The 20,367-nt window shown below is 33.6% G+C and overlaps 1 protein-coding gene across 1 annotated transcript; it reads right to left on the reverse strand.

Annotated features, from left to right (window-relative positions):
• Positions 1 to 74: 74 nt before the first annotated feature.
• LOC140044413 (piwi-like protein 1) lies at positions 75 to 18,953 on the reverse strand. The gene is made up of 18 exons (XM_072088905.1): positions 18,885 to 18,953; positions 11,070 to 11,292; positions 10,455 to 10,622; positions 9,970 to 10,184; positions 9,540 to 9,661; positions 9,283 to 9,363; positions 8,962 to 9,156; positions 8,284 to 8,458; positions 7,552 to 7,736; positions 6,770 to 6,884; positions 6,319 to 6,582; positions 4,758 to 4,958; positions 4,142 to 4,245; positions 3,776 to 3,846; positions 3,059 to 3,212; positions 2,512 to 2,637; positions 2,113 to 2,260; positions 75 to 1,934 (listed from the first exon to the last, which is right to left on the reverse strand). The coding sequence occupies exons 2-18, from the start codon at positions 11,248 to 11,250 to the stop codon at positions 1,818 to 1,820; spliced, it is 2,622 nt and encodes an 873-aa protein (XP_071945006.1). The 5' UTR covers positions 11,251 to 11,292; positions 18,885 to 18,953; the 3' UTR covers positions 75 to 1,817.
• Between the last annotated feature and the right edge of the window lie 1,414 nt (positions 18,954 to 20,367).

Raw genomic sequence — 20,367 nt, forward strand, 5'->3', positions numbered from 1 at the left:
CATATCAGTTCCCGGGTGTATGGTCATGGCGGTCATAGTATTGTACTGTAATGTTTGTTAAAAAAATCAACTACAATGGTTTACTGAACATTTATTAAAATTTCTAATTTAACACATAATAAAAAAATTTCTTTCTGGTCAGAACACAACACTAATTACTGTACATAAAATGCATAAAAGCTCTATAAATGTTATTACCACTAACTCAGGTATAACCCTGTCTGGAGGCTTAAATCCAATACCAAAAAAAGGTCTAAATAATACTTGAGTGTATTGCTTGGAATGTTGTTCTATATTATGCAGATTAACTGGCATTAGTACAATTTAGAATTAGAAATCAGAATAGTTAAGGACCACTGACCAACGGCCACAAACTGTTTCCTATTGTGCCACTTCTACTGCTAGTGATTTACTAAAAGTGTTTAAAAGTTTTGAAATGCATAACATTTAAAACACAAAGCAAACAATATATAATAACTACAACTACATATAACTACAACTACTACATTCAACTTAAACAATATTTATGGGATGCAACGATTTAAAAAATGTTTTCATTAGAATGTCAGTTATTTTAAGTTTTAATTAAAAAAATATGAGAAAAACATTGTATTGTATACATATAAAAATACCAATTCTGCAATATTGGTTTCAACACTTTAGTATTAGTAACCATAATAATAATTAACAGTTCAAAATGTAATACAGTATAATCATGCATAAATTAGAGATAATAGTACATTTCTATTTTCAATTAACAACTGATATATGTATATGTATGTATATATGTATGTATGTATATGTAAATGTATGTATATAGCACCATAAAGCGTATTAAATTAACCAGTAATTTTTGATTCTCGGAAAACAAAGGCGATGGAATGATCTACAAACTAAACACTTGCTACTCATCCTTTCTCTATGGTAACAGTTTCTCCATGGCAACCCTTTCTCTATGGCAACAGTTTCTCCATTGTAACCCTTTCTGTCTGTTTCTTTCTGTCTACACTATCAAACTTTATGTGACAAAAAAATGTAGACATGATAATGTCTTCAAAAAAATAATTATCGTAATTTCGAAAGATTGAAAACATTAAGAAGATGATGTCATATCATTACCATATTTGCTACACATCACAGAGCTTAACAGTTTAACCATGGTAACCCTTTCTCTATAATAACAGTTTCTCTATGGTAACCCTATCTCTCTATGGTAACAGTATTTAATATACAATAGGTGTAGTAAGAAAAAACAATATACAGTATAATACACAGTAACTGAGAAAACAGATATATTAAGTCAAATACCACCATCAAAAATATTAATATTTCAAGAAGTGATATGTCATCATGTCCTTATAAGGGCACATCACAGAGCTGAAAGCGCATAAATAAAAACTATAAATGCAAAGATAATACATAAATCATGTCACCTGCACAAGATTTTGTCTTTTTCAATGAGTAAATAATTTTCAGCTAAGCGTTCTCGAAACCATAGATACTGTTGCTATGGTTGTATTTATAGTACATAAGAAGCAGTAAACTAATCACTATCATTTTCATGCACCGGTTACTATTCCTCTTCTATTAACTATGAAATAACTCGCCTCTCCCTATTCCCTCTCCCCTTTTAAAATTTTCTATGGAATGTCAAGTAAATTATAAAGAATATCATTAAAGTCCAATGGGTTATCTTCTGCTTTTTATACAACTCAACAGTAATCCACTTCAACACTTTGGAATACAAAACTTTCTTTAAATTTTTAAAATGGATAACGTACATATGCTTGTCAACTGCACAAGCTCGACTTATTTTCTTACAAAAAGAAAAGACGGTCTGCTAACTCTATGCGTGGTTCTCTGTGGAGCGACTGGCCTACGAGGAATGCCAACTTGTGAGCATACTGACATGGAGCAGGAACTCGGATTGTTCCCTGCAAAAGAAAATAGTTATTGCAATTATTTACCACAAAAAATCCTGTGTTGTTTTCTTTTCTTTTAGTGATGAAATCTTGTTTAAACTTTCCAATATATTTAAATACCAGCACATATTATGAACTTTTATACATATATTTATCAAGTTTGGTTAAATAAAAACATAAAAATACTTACAGGCCAATTGTAGTAAAGGTGGGTAAGTTTATAGGTCAATCTTTGGTATTGATCTGGCTGGAAGCCTGCATTATCCCAGATAATATCGTAGTTTGTTGGAGTAACGGTACCCTGACGGACTGATTGAGATACCAGGAAGAAATCATACCTAAACAAATATAAAAATACAAACAATTATTATTTTTCAGCAGTGAGAATTCTGGTAAAACTGATGGAGGTAGTTATGCTGGGACTTATACCAAGGCTATAGCAAGTGGTTAAAACAGGCAAAGATGCTTTAATATTAATTATTAAAATAAAATATGATTTACAATTTACTGGTTTGATATATTTAATTTAGTGGTTTCATATACTTAATTTACTGGTATGGTAAGTAGCAATGAATAAACTAATACTTACTTTTCAGGCTTGGTTACGGTGGAGTCAACAATAGTACCAGGTGGTGGGTTACTTAACTGGCCGTTATTATTCAGAATCAATCGAGTACTGATTCGTTTCCTTACAACAATCACCGTTAGTAGAGGCCTGTAACAAAGTCATTATAACACATTCTTAAGCTCTGTTATCAAACTAGTTTGACAAGAAAAGTGTGATTTTCCCAAATATGGTAGTGATATGCTTAAATATGGTAGTGATATGATATCATGTCCATATATGGGCACATCACATTTTTTTGTCATATAAATAGTGTTATACTATTTTTAAAAATCTATATAAAACTTAAAATTTCTAAAATAAAGTTATGAACAAGATCAACTGTATATATGGGTTTGGATTTTGTAAATGGAGCACATGACATGACCCGAGTGACCCATGGAGCATGTGTTAAAATGGAGCACTGGTGATTAGATTTTTTTTACAGACATTGTTCTCATGATGAGTCACATATGATGTACATGTACATAGTATCATAGTGCCTATATATAGTAGTAGATATAGTACTTACTCTTTGCCTGGTATGAGACCCTGAATGCACTTGATTAATTGAGGTATTTCGTGATCCCTTACAGCTTGTGTTTGCCCTTCGCCCACACCGTCCCTGTATACTATGATTTTGGCTGGGAACTGTCCGTTGATCTCATAGTATTTCTTTAGGGATGCTATACATACATAACAAATATTACTCATGTAAACACACATCATAAGAAATATTACTCATGTAAACACACATCATAAGAAATATTACTCATGTAAACACACATCATAAGAAATATTACTCATTTAAACACACATCATAAGAAATATTACTCATGTAAACACACATCATAAGAAATATTACTCATGTAAACACACATCATAAGAAATATTACTCATGTAAACACACATCATAAGAAATATTACTCATGTAAACACACATCATAAGAAATATTACTCATGTAAACACACATCATCAGAAATATTACTCATGTAAACACACATCATAAGAAATATTACTCATGTAAACACACATCATAAGAAATAATACTCATGTAAACACACATCATAAGAAATATTACTCATTTAAACACACATCATAAGAAATATTACTCATGTAAACACACATCATAAGAAATATTACTCATGTAAACACACATCATAAGAAATAATACTCATGTAAACACACATCATAAGAAATATTAATAATGAATAATCAGAAAACAAGGAGATAAAATATTTGTTTTACCCAGAAGACTAACTCTTAGTCCATCCACAATTTCTTGGCCTGGAGTTTGAAAGGAGCAGCGACTATAGTAACTATAACATAAAAAAAAAAGAAGTCTGTTTACTTATTCCACCAGATAAATTAAGCTTTAATTTAGTACTAGTTCTAGAACAGCTACCAGTAACTGATAAATCTGTTCTTCATAATTTTATACAAGAGAAGATGTCTTTGTAAAAAACAAAGCAATGTAGGTTATCAGCAAATTTGAAAGATACATAAAGATAAAGATACATATACATAAATGGATTAAAAAGAAGTGTAGTGTAGAAGTATGAATTTAAAAATCTTAAAAGGATAAAATCGTAAGTCAACAATTAAGACTCTTACCGTGTCAAAGTTCGATTCATGGAGGCAACAAAACCGCAAACACTCCTACCTCTCTGGGCAGAGTCGTGATAGTTGTCTATGCCGATGACCATAAGGCCAGGCACCTAGAGGTAAGAAATACAATTGCAATGGTTATTACATTGTGTGCTATGCTATGCATTAATTGCTTTGCTGATGTTTTCACATGTGTAGACAATGTGTTGTCACATTTGTTGCTGATGTTTTGTTTTGTTTTGGAAGTTAAAAATGTTTATTAATTTCATAATGAATAATAACACCAATTACAGGAGAAAACAATAGTAATAATATTTATTATTATTATTTAAGTATGAGCATTATTATTTAAGTATGAGCATTATTATTTAAGTATGAGCATTAACGGAGAAGTAGCTGAAAGGATTCCTTTAAAAAATTATTAAAAACTCATTTTTTTTTTCCAGGCTTATACATAGTCATAATTCTTGCCATTTTAAATTCGCAATTTTATTGTGTATCTGAGCCGATTGTATACTATAAGCATTGGAAAGGGCCTTGAGCACATTTGGTGGCTAAGTGCGCACTATAAACCTTTATTATTATTACACAAAAGCTAGCAAAATTAAGTTGAGAGACTTACCGGGTTGTGGACACACCACAATTCACCACCAAGTTTACAATTAAGTTGCATGCCTATCTTAGTGGCAACGGACATCAACATCTGTTTCTTGGCAATGGTTCTACCGACAACAACTTGGCTAGGCACTGGCATCTCCAAGCAACACTGCTTCTTGATTGCATCATAACGATCTTTACGGTTGTTTGGTACAATACAACAAACCTGAAGATTGAGTAATTTATTTCTTCATTTATTTGTCACAAAAAAATCATAATAAAATTCAGAGCTGGATGATAAAAATTTTTTTAATTTTTAACAAAATTCGGAACCTTTTGAATCTTAAGAGAAGTCATGAAGACGGGAACAATTTTAGTTTTAGTTAGCCACTAAAAAATTCTCAATAAGTTACAAGCACTATCAAAATTGGTTAAAAATATCTGTATGGCTGAAATGGCTTCAAATTCAAATCCCTGTTTTGGGAGAGTCAACTACTCCTTATCTTTTCTCGTGTAAATTTGTTGCAATTGTTTTATACAGTCGACTCCGCCTAAGTCGAATTCGCGTAAGTCGAAAAATCGCGAAAGTCGAATTTTTAGGAAAGTCCCAATTCTTTCCTATACATTACTGTGTAATTTTTATTTGTAAGTCGAATTTTTTCTAAGTCGAAATTCGTCTAAGTCGACGTCTTTTTGGGGTCCGAATACACCCATTCTTTAGTGATTTATATCGTATAAGTCGAAGTCACAAATTACGCGGCAACAACGTGCTAAAAAAGCAGATGAAACGTACGAAATTCGATAAACAAACAACAGAGGGGATAATGTGGGACCATATCGGTTCTCTCAAGCAGGTTGTATAGTATAGGCGGCGTCCTACAACTCGCGCTAGTGTGTATAGCGTATGAGTTGTTTCAGAGTGGAGAACTTGAGCGGCATTTTGTGGGTACCTATTTTGTGCTAGACAGATGGCAATAAACAATGGATACCGATTTCGAATAAGAACCGAAATGTATTTATATTATACGTTTTTGTATTGTTTTGGGCTTAAACCATAAAAGAAAATACAGTTTATCATTACCGATAAAGAGACTTAGCATTTATTAGGCCTAGCCTAGCTAGCTAAGCAAACTCAAGCAAGCTCATCGCGTGGGCCGCGATCGCGACAGGGCAGGGTCCACTAGGCCTAGCCATAGCGCGGCTAGTGCGTGAACCTAGGCCTAGGCCTAGCCTTTTTTGGCAAATCTGTAAGTCAAAGTTCGCGTAACTCGAATTTTTATACCGGTCCCATTAGATTCGACTTAGGCGGAGTCGACTGTATATCAAATTGACCATGTTTTTGCCCGACTGCGTTTTTTTTTTGTACTGTGTGTTTTTCGTAACCTTTCATAGCTTTTCTGGTGTTTTCAATTGATGTAGGCTAATATATTATTTCTTCAATTCAGCTCGTTGGGCTGCAATAGACATGATGTATGTATTTTTTTAATGATTTATAAATATGTGGAATTGAATAAATATACCAAATATATAACTGGCCTATGCAAGATTTGAAAAAATAAAAAGTGTAAAGTCAGAAATGTACAAACCATTTGGGTTCTTTGCGTCATCTTCTCTTTGATAGCCTGAATATAATTTTCAGTTCGATCTCCATTTAAAGCAATGAGTGCTGGTTGGTTGACGCGCATTCCAATTGGACCACACACACGAATCAAAGTCTGCACAAAGTCCTGAGTGTTGGCTTTGTCACGAGGACTAAATATTACAAGCCAATCGTCAAGGTTTACTGCTGTCTGGACAGGTTTGCCACGAGTTTCCCTCGACCAATCAGCTGTTCGTATGTCGTATGAGAACTGTGAAATACAATTATATGTTAAAACAAATCTTTTGCTAATTTTTTAAGAAGATAAGATAAGATAATATTATAATAATAATATATTATATAATATTATTGTTCCATCATAAAATATGCTGGAAATTCATTTTCAAGTTGCAAGTTGGTGGTGTTTCAAGGCTTTAAGAATATACTTGAGTACGTACTTTGAAATTACGCTGGCTTAGCTGTTCAGCGGGCAAGCCCCTTCCTTGGATGTCCATCAAGTTGTTATCCAAAGACAAGCCCCACCTTTCAAGATGTGAATTGGCTTCCTTATTGCTGTAACATTAATGCATGCATATTATTAAAATTTAATCATTTATGGTAAGATTAATTTATGATTAAGATTATGATTAAGATTAATTTATGGTAAGATTAATAATATAAAACTATTACTTTAGATGGAAAATGATTATTACTCAAAAAGAACTTCATTTCCATTAATCTAAATTAATACTTTAACACCATTCATGAATAAATCATGTAAATAAAATGTTATTTCAATTTAACACAATCATTTCAGAAAGCAGACTAATAATAAAAGTGACTCATAATGCACATTAAATCTCAGTTCACACTGAGACACAGTGCAAGGACACAAGTAATATGACCATTCATGTAGCTCTTATTTTAAATCACAAATTGAAATAAAAGTGTACAGCATGGTATAAACGTGGATCTCGAGTACACCCGCAGTGAAGTCTCGATACTAAGTGTCCGTCAATGACGGCCAGGTGTCTTCAGAAAAAGACGGCTACCAGAACAGTAACAGTAATATAATTATTTCAGAAAAGGTTGTACAGTCTTAAAATAGATTTGTAATGTACATTAAATCTCAGTTTCCACTGGGACACAATACAAGAAAATAAACAAGCCAATCACTGCCGCTTAGTCAACATAGTTTAATCAAGTGGGAACCAAGCTTAAACATGGTTGTTATACGTACTTGCTAATGCTATGCAGGAACCTGTTGAGAGTGGCAGCTCGGTTCTTGGGGTCAACACGAGTATGTTGTGCAAGGTCCTTCATTACTGTAAAGTTGCTTCTTACTTCATCACTTATGCCTGTCACGGTACAGAACTCTGGTATCAGATGTAGCACCTCTGGGCCTTGTTGTCCTGCACGAACTTCCTATTTTAAAACAAATTTAGATTTTATAGTTTTAAAAAGAACATTTGTATTGTTTTAGAAATGACACTTCCTATTAAAACAAAATAGTTAAATTTTATAGTTTTAAAAAGAATGAAAATTTGTATTGTTTTAGAAATTTTGGGTGGAATTTTCAGCAAAAATGAAACAGTAGTACCTACATTTTATGTACCCTAGATTTTACATACGAATAAAGGTAGTTCTTGGAAATTTAATACCTATGTAAAGTTGTTTCTTGTTTGTTTTTCTTAAAAGTGTGTGTTTTAGGCATAGCTTTAAAGTAAACAATACATTACTGCAGCTACAATCAATCAATCAATTCACTTTTATTTCCGAAAAAAGTTCATATCATACAGCACTTCTACACACCAACATAAAAACAGCAAATCTACACCACCCCTGAATGTGTTGAGGAGTGCAACTTGTAGCACATCTACACCACCCCTGAATGTGTTGAGGAGTGCAATTTGTAGCACACCTACAATTTCAAAAAGACAGGCCTGTAAAATTTAATGTAAAAATTCCTTACCCTTCTTTTTGGTCGGCTGACCAATAATGGTTGCTCAAGATCAGTGATCTTCCGCTCATACACTTGAGCGTAGTAGTCCACATAGGATATCTCACTGCCATCAAACTTCTTAAACTTACTCATAGGGTTCAATGACCAGTTGATGTCATCAACACGGTAAGTCTTATTGTTGTACCTAAATTAGAAAAAAGGCCATTAGTTGACAGCTTATATTGTTACAAATTGTTACAAATTGCACTTCTATATATCTATATATATTATTTTATTTCATATGCATGCAACAGCGAGCACAAACTCGCTAATTACAGGATGGATATACTATTTTATAATGTATTGTGCTTATAAACTAAGTCTCATTTGAGGCTTAGGATTGAGTTGAAAGGGATTGGAAGGCAAGCACATTAAACACCAAGTACAGCTCCACTAAAAAAATTATATAGGTTTTTTTTTTTGGTTTTGTGAAATAATACAGGTATGATTTGTATTTGTATTTTAAATGATGTTTTATTTGTATTTTACCAAATTTTATATTTTTACCTTTGAACAAACACAAATAATTTCTAACATATTTTAATGTGTTTAACCATGAATAAATGAATACTGAACAAAAAGTTGAGCATAAGAGGATGTTGGCCTCTGGTTATCACTACAATGACCTGTCAATCTATTTTTACTTACTTAGTTAGTACAATTTGTCCAACAAGCTTCTTTGTGGCCTGTTCTTTGAAGGATGACCGGTTTGCATGGAATAGATCATAAAGTTCATCAAGGATTGTACTCAGACACAGCACTTTGTGTGACACCTCCGCTTCAAGCATGATATGTGTTTCTCGTTGCGAGATTGATGTTATGAAACCGGGCCAAATTTCAAGTCTTCAAAAAAAAAAGTTTATAGTTAACTTTAAATTAGTTTTAATTTAAGGGAAAAACTAGTTCTTAGTTCTCAAAATTTTAAAAATATATTTGTAAATAATCTGTACTGATTTAATGTTGACTTACTTGTGCTGCCTGACCTCAATTTTATTGTCTGGATTAAAATAATGGCGGCCAATTTGCTGCATGTTGAGCGAACCCATCACTCTGAATAAAACAAAATACATTTAAAGTAAATATGTAAAAGCATTAGTAAACCATCAAATAGGAGATATAGACATAGATTAGTTGTATATGTCGTAATTTTAAATTATACGAAAACGTTTTTCCTTGGCAAATTTCAAATAATCTTTGGATAATAGTATAATAAATAGAATCCTTACTTTCTGAATATGACATTGTACATGTGAAGACACACACCAGAGAAAGGTGGCAGCTCATTGGTCAGTTTAATCGTAATCTGGATGTTCTCACCTCGTTTTGTCTGCGTAGTAAATACAGTCTCCTGAAAAAAAAAAATTCTTAGCATTACGAGTGCATCAATGAATTGACAGAACTGTCAGAATAATATTTTACTACAAAGTATCTACATGTGCCCATATATGGACATGATGATGGCACATTTTTCTTGTCAAACTAGTTTGATAGTGTAGACAGAGTTCTAGACCACTTGCTAATGAACGTTCACTCATTTAAAGTTAAAGAATCACAAACGTATGGAAATGCATATTGAAGAATTCTATGCTGGATGACTCCTATACTAAATATTTAAGTACTATGGTAATAACGACAAAATATAAAATCAATACGTACGGTTCGTTCAAGTTTTATAGGTAGGAATAAAACCATACCATCAAATGCATTGGTGGCTCCAATAATTTCTTTCTGTTGTTTTACGAGAGCAATTCGCAATCGTTTACTATCCACAGGTGGGTTGAAGTCCACGTGGTACTGGTACAGTGCCCACTGCCCTTTCGTCTTCAGTCTAAAGTTGTTGGACACCAGTTGACATACTGATCCAGTTTTACCTGAAAAAAAATGTCTTTTTAGAAGAACCTAATTTTTTTTGGGTCACATCGGTATCAATATGTTGTTTTCAGGAATTTTTTTTTTATCCCGTTTTTGGTCAAAGTAAAAAAGTATTATGCGACATTAAAATGGCATATTCAACAACATTTTTAAAATTTAGTTTTTTTAGAGGGACAATATTTCTTTAACAAGGTTTAAGTCAGTTAAGATGTATTTAGTTCGAGTTGACGGTGTATTTGCAAAAATTTAGCTGATTTTAAAATTCTTACCTTGCTTATCCTTGACATGTTCTGGTCTCGTTTGAAACACATTATGGTCACGTGACCTCCGACCTCTATCTAAACCACCAGCCCCTTGCGGGCCAACTTGTAGCCGCTGCATCTGCTGTACAGGTGGCTGGGCAGCTTCAGGTTTGGCCGGTGGTCTTGCCAATTGCGCTAGTACAGGTAAAATGAAAAAGGTAAAATATTACTACACCATAAACACACAATAGATAACTCAATGAAAAATTTTAATAGATATTCTAACCAATCATTAGTATTTTTTTAATTAATTTTGATTTATATATATTTATTTTGTTGTTACATTTATTTGTTAATTGCAATATGTAATTTCTAGATTATTTATTTTAGATTATAAAAGGATCCCAACGCAAATAAGCTAATAAACTTTTTGGGCTATCCTGGAAAATCTTTATAAATGTATTTATTTGTAATGTCAGTCATTTATGTTATCAATTTGTATGTATTTTTTATGATTTTCCTAGTAACTTCAAATTAAAATCAAGAGAATTTTGGAAAATGAAGGTCATCTTGGACAGATGGCATTATAATAATATTACATTCAATAAAATACCTAGGAAATATTAAAGGTATCTAGCCTACCTGCTACCATAGGTTGAGTGGCGGCTCCACGTGTACGTCCTCGTCCAGGGGCTACTTGTGGGTCCATCTGAGGAGTAGCAGCAGCACTTCTGGAAGCTTCACCAGGGGTAGGTGCTGGGGTACTTGCAGTCGCTTTACCCCGACCCCTAGCACGCCCTCTTGCACGACCTCCTGTTGACATTGTTTCGTATTTTTTATATTATTTTCCCCCAAAAAATGCCAACTGCAAAGAAAAAAAAGTAATTTTACCACAAGGTATTCCTGTAACTATCACAGTGGAGTGACTGATATGATCATATGGCTTACTTACTTTATATGCTTGAAAATGTTAGAGATATTGTACTGCTAATGGTATATTACTATTGTATACATACCCAAGTGTGAGAGCCCCACCCATGACCTAATCACACCTTAGTCATAGATTACCTGTGCTGTGCTAACATCTGTATGTCATTTAGTAAGAGTATATGCATGGGAAAATAAGTTAAAACATAACATAAGTTCGGACATAAACTAAATCTATATTGATGAGTAAGATTTAAGTAAAATCAACAAGTTATTTAAGTATTACTTAAATAATGTTTTGACTTAAGTTCATTACTGTATTTTATTAACTATATATGTGATGAAAAAAAATAAATAAACAAGGTCAAAATATGTAATTTCCTTGGTATTATCATTAGTATAGGCTGGTCCAAGGTCAAAATATGTAATTTCCTTGGTATTATCATTAGTATAGGCTGGTCCAAGAATCTATACTTTTAAAGTATACTAATAGTAAAAGAACAGGAAAACAAAAGCTAAATCATTTAGAGATCAAATTTTCAAAGAGTATTAACATATTTAAAAAATAACATTCATGTTTTGTTGTCTTTACTACAGCAATAATAACTAAAGAAACTCTCTATAAATGATTGCAAATTATGCTTAGCACATATTCATATACAAATATTTTCATTGATACTGATAGCTTTTAGCTATAACAATTCTTTATTTAACAGCCAATGATGTCAGTATAAAGCTCCAGTCCCACGATCAGGTTTTTTCTTTTTTCTTCCGTCTTCCAAAGGGACACTGTATTGATTGATGGAAAGTGCCTGTTTCCAGTCACCTTTAGGGTCAAATCTATTATTTTAACTGCTCCCTTGTGTATAAAAGAGAGAAAATAGTGACTTATAAGTTTTACTGCATGTCCCATTATTAACAAAACTGACACCATTTTTTTACACCAATAGCCAATCAGATGGGCAGGAATTTGGCTTGGTAGGGATCAACATCTGAATATTGTAGCAGAGAGATATCTACGCTCGCGCTAACCGCTTGCCAATGGCGACTGGAGTCTCCATTTGGCGAAAATAATTATTGCCTCGTTCGCCAAATTGGCGAAAATACATTTCCAAGCCTAGGCCTAGCCTGGTCGGCGTGACTTCTTATGGGAGCGAGAATTCGCCACACTTCGGTACTTTCTGACTCGGGTACACTTTTTACCACCACAGCATTTTATGTGACGACGTCACGATCGCCGTGTTCATTTTTTTAGTTCTGTTTAAACATGCGCAGAGCGTGCCTCGATGACGTTTTAATGACAAACAGTTAATGTGATTGGTTCGTGGACGACCGCCGTCGACGTGATGATGAGCGAATAAAAGGGGAAGTCCCTATTCTTCGACGTAGAAAATGAACTTCGAGAAGAAAATGTAAACAGAAACATGTGGACGAATACTTCCGTAAACGAGGCTGTTCTGTTATTTAAAAAGAAGAATTTTAAATTTAACAAAGTAATTACCTCAATAGTATAATGTTAACATGTTTAATTTATTTCCCTTTCGATTATTCTATTCTAACCGAAAGTTGCGCTTTAAATTGAATAGCTAAGAAACAGCGTATACTGCAACGGCAACCATGGCCAAAGCGCGTTTAGGCCGCCTACATAGAATGGGTTACGGCCGCTGCATAGCAAATTCAAAGCTTCTTAAATTTCTGCGGTACATTTCTTGTTTTATATAATAGATTGATAAATATTCAAATTAAATAATTTAATAAATCGGTAAAATTGACGTTTTGAAGCAAATATTCCATGATGAGAGGCGACATTTTTCGACATGCCTCGTGTGCGACGAAGACTAGTTCAGAAAATGGAACAGTCCACTGCGGGGGTTATCCAATCATTAATTAACGCGCTAATACGATGCATACCATGCACATTGCCTGGGCGACGGTAATTTAGTAATAAGCGGAGAACTGAATCCCCCGTAAGGAAAATGGTAAACACTGATATTTATGGTAGGGATTATTTTTTTCAGGGGTTGGTCTTGTTGGCTCGCACGAGGTCCACGCAAAGTCAAATAAAACGATGTGTTTTATCAAACAGAAATATAAATTAGCTTCAATTCAATACTAAATTAGCCAGATTTTGATAATGAGAAAGACTCAAAAATTCAATTTTTATCGTTAAAATTGACATTTGAGGCGGATGTACATAATAATAATAACCGATTTACATATCAAAATAAAGAGTATTTAAAGCCTGATAACATGCAACAAAAATTACTCCACCACCTATTATGGACCTCGTGCGATCGGGGTGCGAAAATGGGTAGGTGTTTTCCAAAGTTATTTTTAGCGCGCGGATTTCGGCTCGCCGGCTTTTGTACCTCATTTTTAACTCGCGTTTTCTATTAAAATATTTAATAAACATAGATTATAAATATATAAAAATAATCCCTTAAACAAGATCTTTCCAGGCATATAATTTTTATTCTCATGGGTACATAAGAAATAGTATATTTTTAACTTCAAAGACACGTCACTTTTTGAAATTTCACGAACGTGTTAAAATCCCGGTAACGAAAATCAGGTTCATTGGGATACTTAATAATAATATAAATGTAAAAAAAATAAAATTTTTTAAAAAATACCTGCATTATTTATTTAATAAACATTTTTTCGAATTTTTATGGTTTTTTAAATGTGGCTAAAGGATTTTCAATTTGGCTAATGTTTTTCAAAACCTTTCGCCATTTTGGCGAACGAAAATTTGACCTTAGCGCGAGCGTAGGATATAATATAGTTCACTATATATCTTCTGGTTATAGTTGAATGGAATACAAAGATTATAAAGTGTTATTAAAAGTCATAATCAATCAAATATATTATATATTTATATATAATTATAGATAAACAGGTTGTTTATTCAGACCTCCCAACTCTCCCGAAAATCGCGGGACTCTCCCGATTTTTTTGGTTCTCTCCCGCTCTCCCGCGAAACCCAAATTTCCCCCCGATTTTTTTCATTTTTGGATAAAAATTTCCCGATTTTAAATAAGGAACATATACAATATGGCCAAGCCAAGTAATCACATTTTTAACGTTGGATTTTGTTAAATTGACAGGGCGTTGTGAAGTTGGTTGTTTAGTTAAAAGCAAAACAAAAGCCACACGCAAATACCATTGTTCGTAAAAAGATAAATAAAACAAAGCATACTCGAATAAAACAAAGAGTACTACTTCCCTTTTTTGTTGACTAATTAAATACGCCTAGGTGGGTCGCCTAAACAACATGGCATGGTGGTAGGTGTGGGCTGGCAGATAGAATTGCATTCAGCAAGCTTTTTGTGAATAAACGACCAATCAAATCAATCCCTTGAAAAACCACTTATTGACCACGTATAATTAAAAAAAAAGATGCATTTTTTAATTACTTATCAACTGATCGCCATTCAACTAGTTAAAATAATATTACAATTTCAAATAAATAATTTACGATGTCAGCTCGGCCGCCGAAGAAAAAAATTAAGTATGCAGCAAAGTTCAAACCAGAGTTCACAGAAGATTATCCATGCATTATTTCGGTCAGAGCAAAGATTATATAGCGCCGCTACGCGGCGCTATATAATCTTTGGTCAGAGGTGAACCTAGTTCAGCCAAAGATTGTATAGCGTAGCGTAGCTATACAATCTTTGGTTCAGCTAGATGGACGCTGTGCAATTTGACATTCAATATAAGCCAAAAATTCTTTGATATAAGTCATGGCGGTAGAAATGTTTCGGCAAGTTTATTTTATTTTTCATATGTTATGTGCTTTTTTAATGTATAATTAAATAAACTACAAAAGGCCAGAAAATGTTAGACGCAAGGCTGCAACCATTGAAGCTAGGCTAGTAGTGTTCACTCGACTAGCCTTTGTAGGCCTAGCCCTCAACAGTGCCAGTAGGTTACTAAACGGCGTCGTTCAGTCACTCCAGGCCTAGGGATTGGTGAACCTTAGATAGGCTAGGCCTGTAGTTGGCCTGTCGATTCGGCTACTAGGCCTGGTGGTGGTCATACGTACGTCTAGGTACAAAACTGTATGTTATCTAGGCCTATCTATGTTTTTAAAAATATAATATTTAGCCTAAAAAAAAAATATTTAGCCTAGATCTGTAATTAGTTATTGAAATTGATATTTTTTACAGACAAAGAAGCATGAAAAAGCTGCAAGAGTTGTGAACCAATGCCAGACTTTGTTGTTCAATATAAACAGAGATCCAATAGCAGAAAAGGTTATAAACGCGGAGGTGCTTTATACATCGTATATTGTAGAACACAATCTTCCATTCGCCATTACGCAGCACGCAAACCACCTTTTTCCAGCTATGTTCCCGGACTCAAATGCACTAAATGTGTTATGTTAATAATGTACATAAGATGAAAGATGAAAATAAAATATTGTATTGCAGCATTTTGAAAAAACAGACAATTTATTTTTGTATATCTTTGTTGTGTAACGCGCGTCGCATAACGCGTCGTAATAATATATTTTTTACCGAAAAAATCTCCCTATTTTTTGTCAATCCATGTTGGGAGGTCTGCTTATTTATTATTATTAATCCCATTTGGTCTACTAGTGACCTACATGGGGTACTGTACAGTACAGCCACAGGACAATTAACATTCTTGGTTTGGTGACCATTGAATACACTTGCTTTTAGCACAGTTCAGATAAAATCAGAATGGCAAAATTAAAATTCTCTACAGAACTAATTGATTATTATCGGGAAGAAGAAGTGTTATGGAATATTCTGATGCCAGAATATAAGGATAGAGATAAACGAAAAGCGGCGTTAAATAAGAATAAGTGTTGCCTAGAAAAAAGAAATATATAAGAAAGATACATTTATATGCTTTTAGTTTCTGAATATACCTACAGTATACAAAGATTGTCCCTAAATTGCAAGCTTATCGACATTCTATTCAAAAAGTAGGTCATTAGTGACCAAGTAAAGAAATAACTGTGGGATCACAACACTCTTCTCCTGACATCATATCAATCAATACAAGTCCCTTTGGAAGAATGAAGAACCAACTTCCAACTTCATTGATTGCATTTTTTCAACTCCACAACAAATTCCAGATACAGGTTAAAGGTCATTAAACCCTAACCCTTTTCTGGTGTTGTCTTTTGAATTTGATGTACTGTTTATCGTCTTTTTTATAATGTATTTTATGTATGAACCAAATAAATTCAATCAATCAATTAATCAACCCATTATCACTGAAAGGTGTAAAGAACAAGATTGCTGGTAATCCAATTACAGCCTGACCTCTACAAAATGCTCTGTAGATGAAGCTTGGCCTGGCAAACAGGCAGGACAGGAAACAAACACACACACTGCACTATAATAATTAAGTTATCAAATATTAATGTTTAAGTGTTATAACATATAGACAACAAAGACAATTAGCAATAGCAGTGAAATCTTCAAAACAACCAATCCTATCTGTTCCTTTCTTCAATTTATAAGACCAAAACAACACAGTAATAAAATCATAAACTATTAATCATCATTCAGTATTCAGCAACTTCTTTGTAAAACAAATAAAAAATACAACTCCCTATGCTGGTTTAGCTAGCAAGCATTACAATTGGCTCCAACCAGTAATAAAAATGGTGTATTTATTTGCGCCTTGAGCACTCTTGAGTGGTACGTGCGCTATATAAATCCATATTATTATGAAATAAACTAAAATAAACATTGTATTAAGTAGTACTGCAGTAGGCTGTGCCTAGCTATTAACAATATTAAACAAGAGCATTGATAAAGTAAATATTATATTTTTTATTGAATTTCTACACTGGGAGAACAAGTTGTAAATTAAAGCAATTATATAACTACTTGAATAAATAAGTACTGTTACTGTTTATACTTGTTGTCAATTTTTAGTCCGTTTAAATATATTATATCTATCTTTTAATCAGATTTGCTGACAACCAACATTTCTTTGTATTTTTCGGAGACAAATAAAGTTTCATGTACAAGTAGCTTTGCTTTGAATGTGGTAATTGGCAAACTATTTGGCCAAATCTGATGTATTGTGTTTTATACTTTTGTTATAAGAAAGAACACATACTTCACTCTACCTATTTCACAGTAACAATAAGACATGTGGATGAAAACTTTTGACACAATGCATTCATTCTTTGTACAGCAATAATAGGATTATTTTAAAGGTCACCAATTCCCTACGTTTTTTAGATCTGATTTAAGGTCACACACTACATTAATGTAAACAAAAAAACTATATGGTCCTATTGATTGAGATCGTCTTTAAATGGTTAAAAATGTGAAAAATAAGGCGATTCTAATAATCCCAACATGCATTGCGTGCGGATTGATAATAGTTTTTCTTCTGTAATTTACCAACTTTTCGATCGAGAGGCCAAAACAAATAGAAGACTCCTAACTTTTCAGCGAAAATACTGGGTTTCCCCAAATGTGTATCAACAGCGTCTGTCAAAAACAGAAAGATAATTAATGCAGCAACTATACAACGTCAGACTAGTACTATAGTTTAATGTTTTTAAAGTAATATATATGCATTATTTTTACAAAACGTCACACATATAAGATTTTTCATGGTATTGATTCTTTGGATCCAGACGATTCGGCCCACTTTTGGGCCGAAACATCCCACTTTGTGGGCCAAAACGTCTCACTTCAGACCAAATTCATATTCATTTTTTTTTAGTATTTATCTATTATTAAGTTTTTAAAGGTTTTTAACAATCTGTATTTTATTGATATTGAAAATGTTGATATAATATATATAATAAATTACTAAAAAAACGTAATTTTATATTCAATTTATTACTTAAACCTTGTTTATTTCGTGCATGCTTATAAAATGCATCAAAGCCGATAAATTTAAGTGATTTTTTTTTGGGGGGGGGAGAGGGGGGGAGGCGGGTCGCCGACCACCACTCATGACATGCTGGTGATATCCCTGGAAGAGGATGCTGTGATGTTTGAGGGACAAATGAGCACAGTAATCTCTAAGCCTCGAAGATTCAAGGTAAAATTGTACGGAATGGGTCTTTATTTTTAATTTTAATACTTTTTCAAGATTAGAAAGGCAATATGAAGAATAAGTCAATATGATTATGAAGAATTTATTATTTATTTAGTTATTTACAAATATTTAATGTAATGGTATCCTAATCTTAGCAGTACCTGACCAATTCATTCTGTATGTTTGACATTTTGTTGGTCTAAATCAATAAATGAAAATGAATAAGTTTACCGCCGCAAGCCGACGACCATGGTAATGGTGGCTGGCCAGTACAGTCACACCAGCCAAACATGCAGCTGCTACTGGAAAGGTACAGCTGATGGATACACGCTGTCGCTAGCTGTTACCATCATAACAACCGACCCAAGCATGCCATATTATGGACAGAAAATCTTTGTTTATACGAAGAATTACTCTGAAATAGACAATTGAAACAACGTTCATAATTATTATATTGTAAATAAGTCAAATTAAAAAGAAATATACCTCGTTTTTGGCCCTATATGTTCACTATTATCAGCTCTTGGTCTCGCCCACCAAACGCGCCAATGCACAATAAAAATGGCGAAAGACGAACACCACGCGGTTGTTTGGTGAAAACAGAGGGAGACATCATAATAATGAGAGGAGAGGTGGTGGTGGATCATCCATAATATATATCCTTATATTTTAGCAGTCGCGCCAGCACGTGGTGTGTGTAAATAGACGGCGAGACCTGTATCTCCTCGTCTCGTCGTCGCAACCTAAAAAGTATAGGTTTTTTTCAAATATTAAAATTATATTTATTACTGGTATTGTAATTGTATCAAGAGGTTCCCACTTATGTTTGGGCCATTGGACCATGGTTTCCTAGTCTTGAGCTACCGGTATTTTTTTTTTTATTGAAGGCTGCAGGAGACAAAAATAGCTATGTGGCCTGTCTACAGGTAAAATTCAACATGGATCACAGATAACAGATTAATAAAAATCAATTAAATAAGATAAAAATTAAACCAATAAAACAATCATGTATGGCCAACTATTATGTGATACTGTAATTTTGTTAAGTTGTCTAATAGGCACTAGCCTAAACTATTTCAATCAAACAGTAAGTGTAAGAGTGTAGGCCTACACGACGGTGTCCCATTGGAGTTTTTGTATTATAAAACGGCCAGTTTCGAATTATGTTGCCTCGACATCCAATAAATTAATTATATTGTCCCCCGCAAAACAAGACAATTAAGATTAGGCCTAAAATACTTCAAACTTTGAATACGCAATAATGGTTTGATTATAAAAAGACAAAATAAACGGTTACATTTAATCAAGAACCTATTGTCTGACACTCAGACAATTTGACTATTGTTTTGCTTTTTACAATTTTTTCCTGTAGATAAAATAATTTGTTTTCGATCCATTTTGGTTTCATTATTTCAGGAGACAATATCTTTATTTATTTTCCAAGCATGCAGGCCTACTGAGAGTGTTAGTAGGCATATGTGAGTGGTTATTTTTAAAAGAATTTCTATAAAAATTAAAATGTGCCCTTATACTCTGCTGTAAATACTTTTCGGCCGTGTTCGGCCGTGTTCGAGCATTTGTGATCAGGATCCCACAAGAATCTCTCCCTGATTTTGACCGGACAACGCATGGCATGGCATACCAAACTCTAACGAATAAAATTAATTACAATTGAGGGCGCTAAACATAAAATTGCAGGTGGCGAAAGCCAAAAAAAAGATCTAACGTGTGCTCTCCCTCCCTCTCAGCGCTAAGGCCCTGCTGCAGCCTTTTGGGGTGGTTTTCACCAAATCACCAGATGCATTAATGTTCACTGCCTCTTGATGTGGTGGAAAGGGAAACGTATAATTCTGTGAACCCCAAACACATTAGCTCGCATAGCTTTAACTCTATTCCACCGACCAGCGTGGGAATCGAACCAACGACATTCGTGTTACTAACACGACGCTCAGTCGACTGAGCTAACTGG

The sequence above is a fragment of the Antedon mediterranea genome, chromosome 3 (genome assembly GCF_964355755.1).
Source record: "Antedon mediterranea chromosome 3, ecAntMedi1.1, whole genome shotgun sequence".
Classification (NCBI taxonomy): Eukaryota; Metazoa; Echinodermata; class Crinoidea; order Comatulida; family Antedonidae; genus Antedon; species Antedon mediterranea.

Excerpts from the sequence above, each read along its gene's own strand:
- LOC140044413 (XM_072088905.1), bottom strand. The coding sequence starts at position 11,250 with ATGTCAACAGGAGGTCGTGCAAGAGGGCGTGCTAGGGGTCGGGGTAAA. Across the intron at positions 10,623-11,069 it reads CACTCAACCTATGGTAGCAG|CGCAATTGGCAAGACCACCG; the intron begins GTAGGCTAGATA and ends TACCTGTACTAG. Across the intron at positions 9,157-9,282 it reads ATTGAGGTCAGGCAGCACAA|ACTTGAAATTTGGCCCGGTT; the intron begins GTAAGTCAACAT and ends TTTTTTTTGAAG.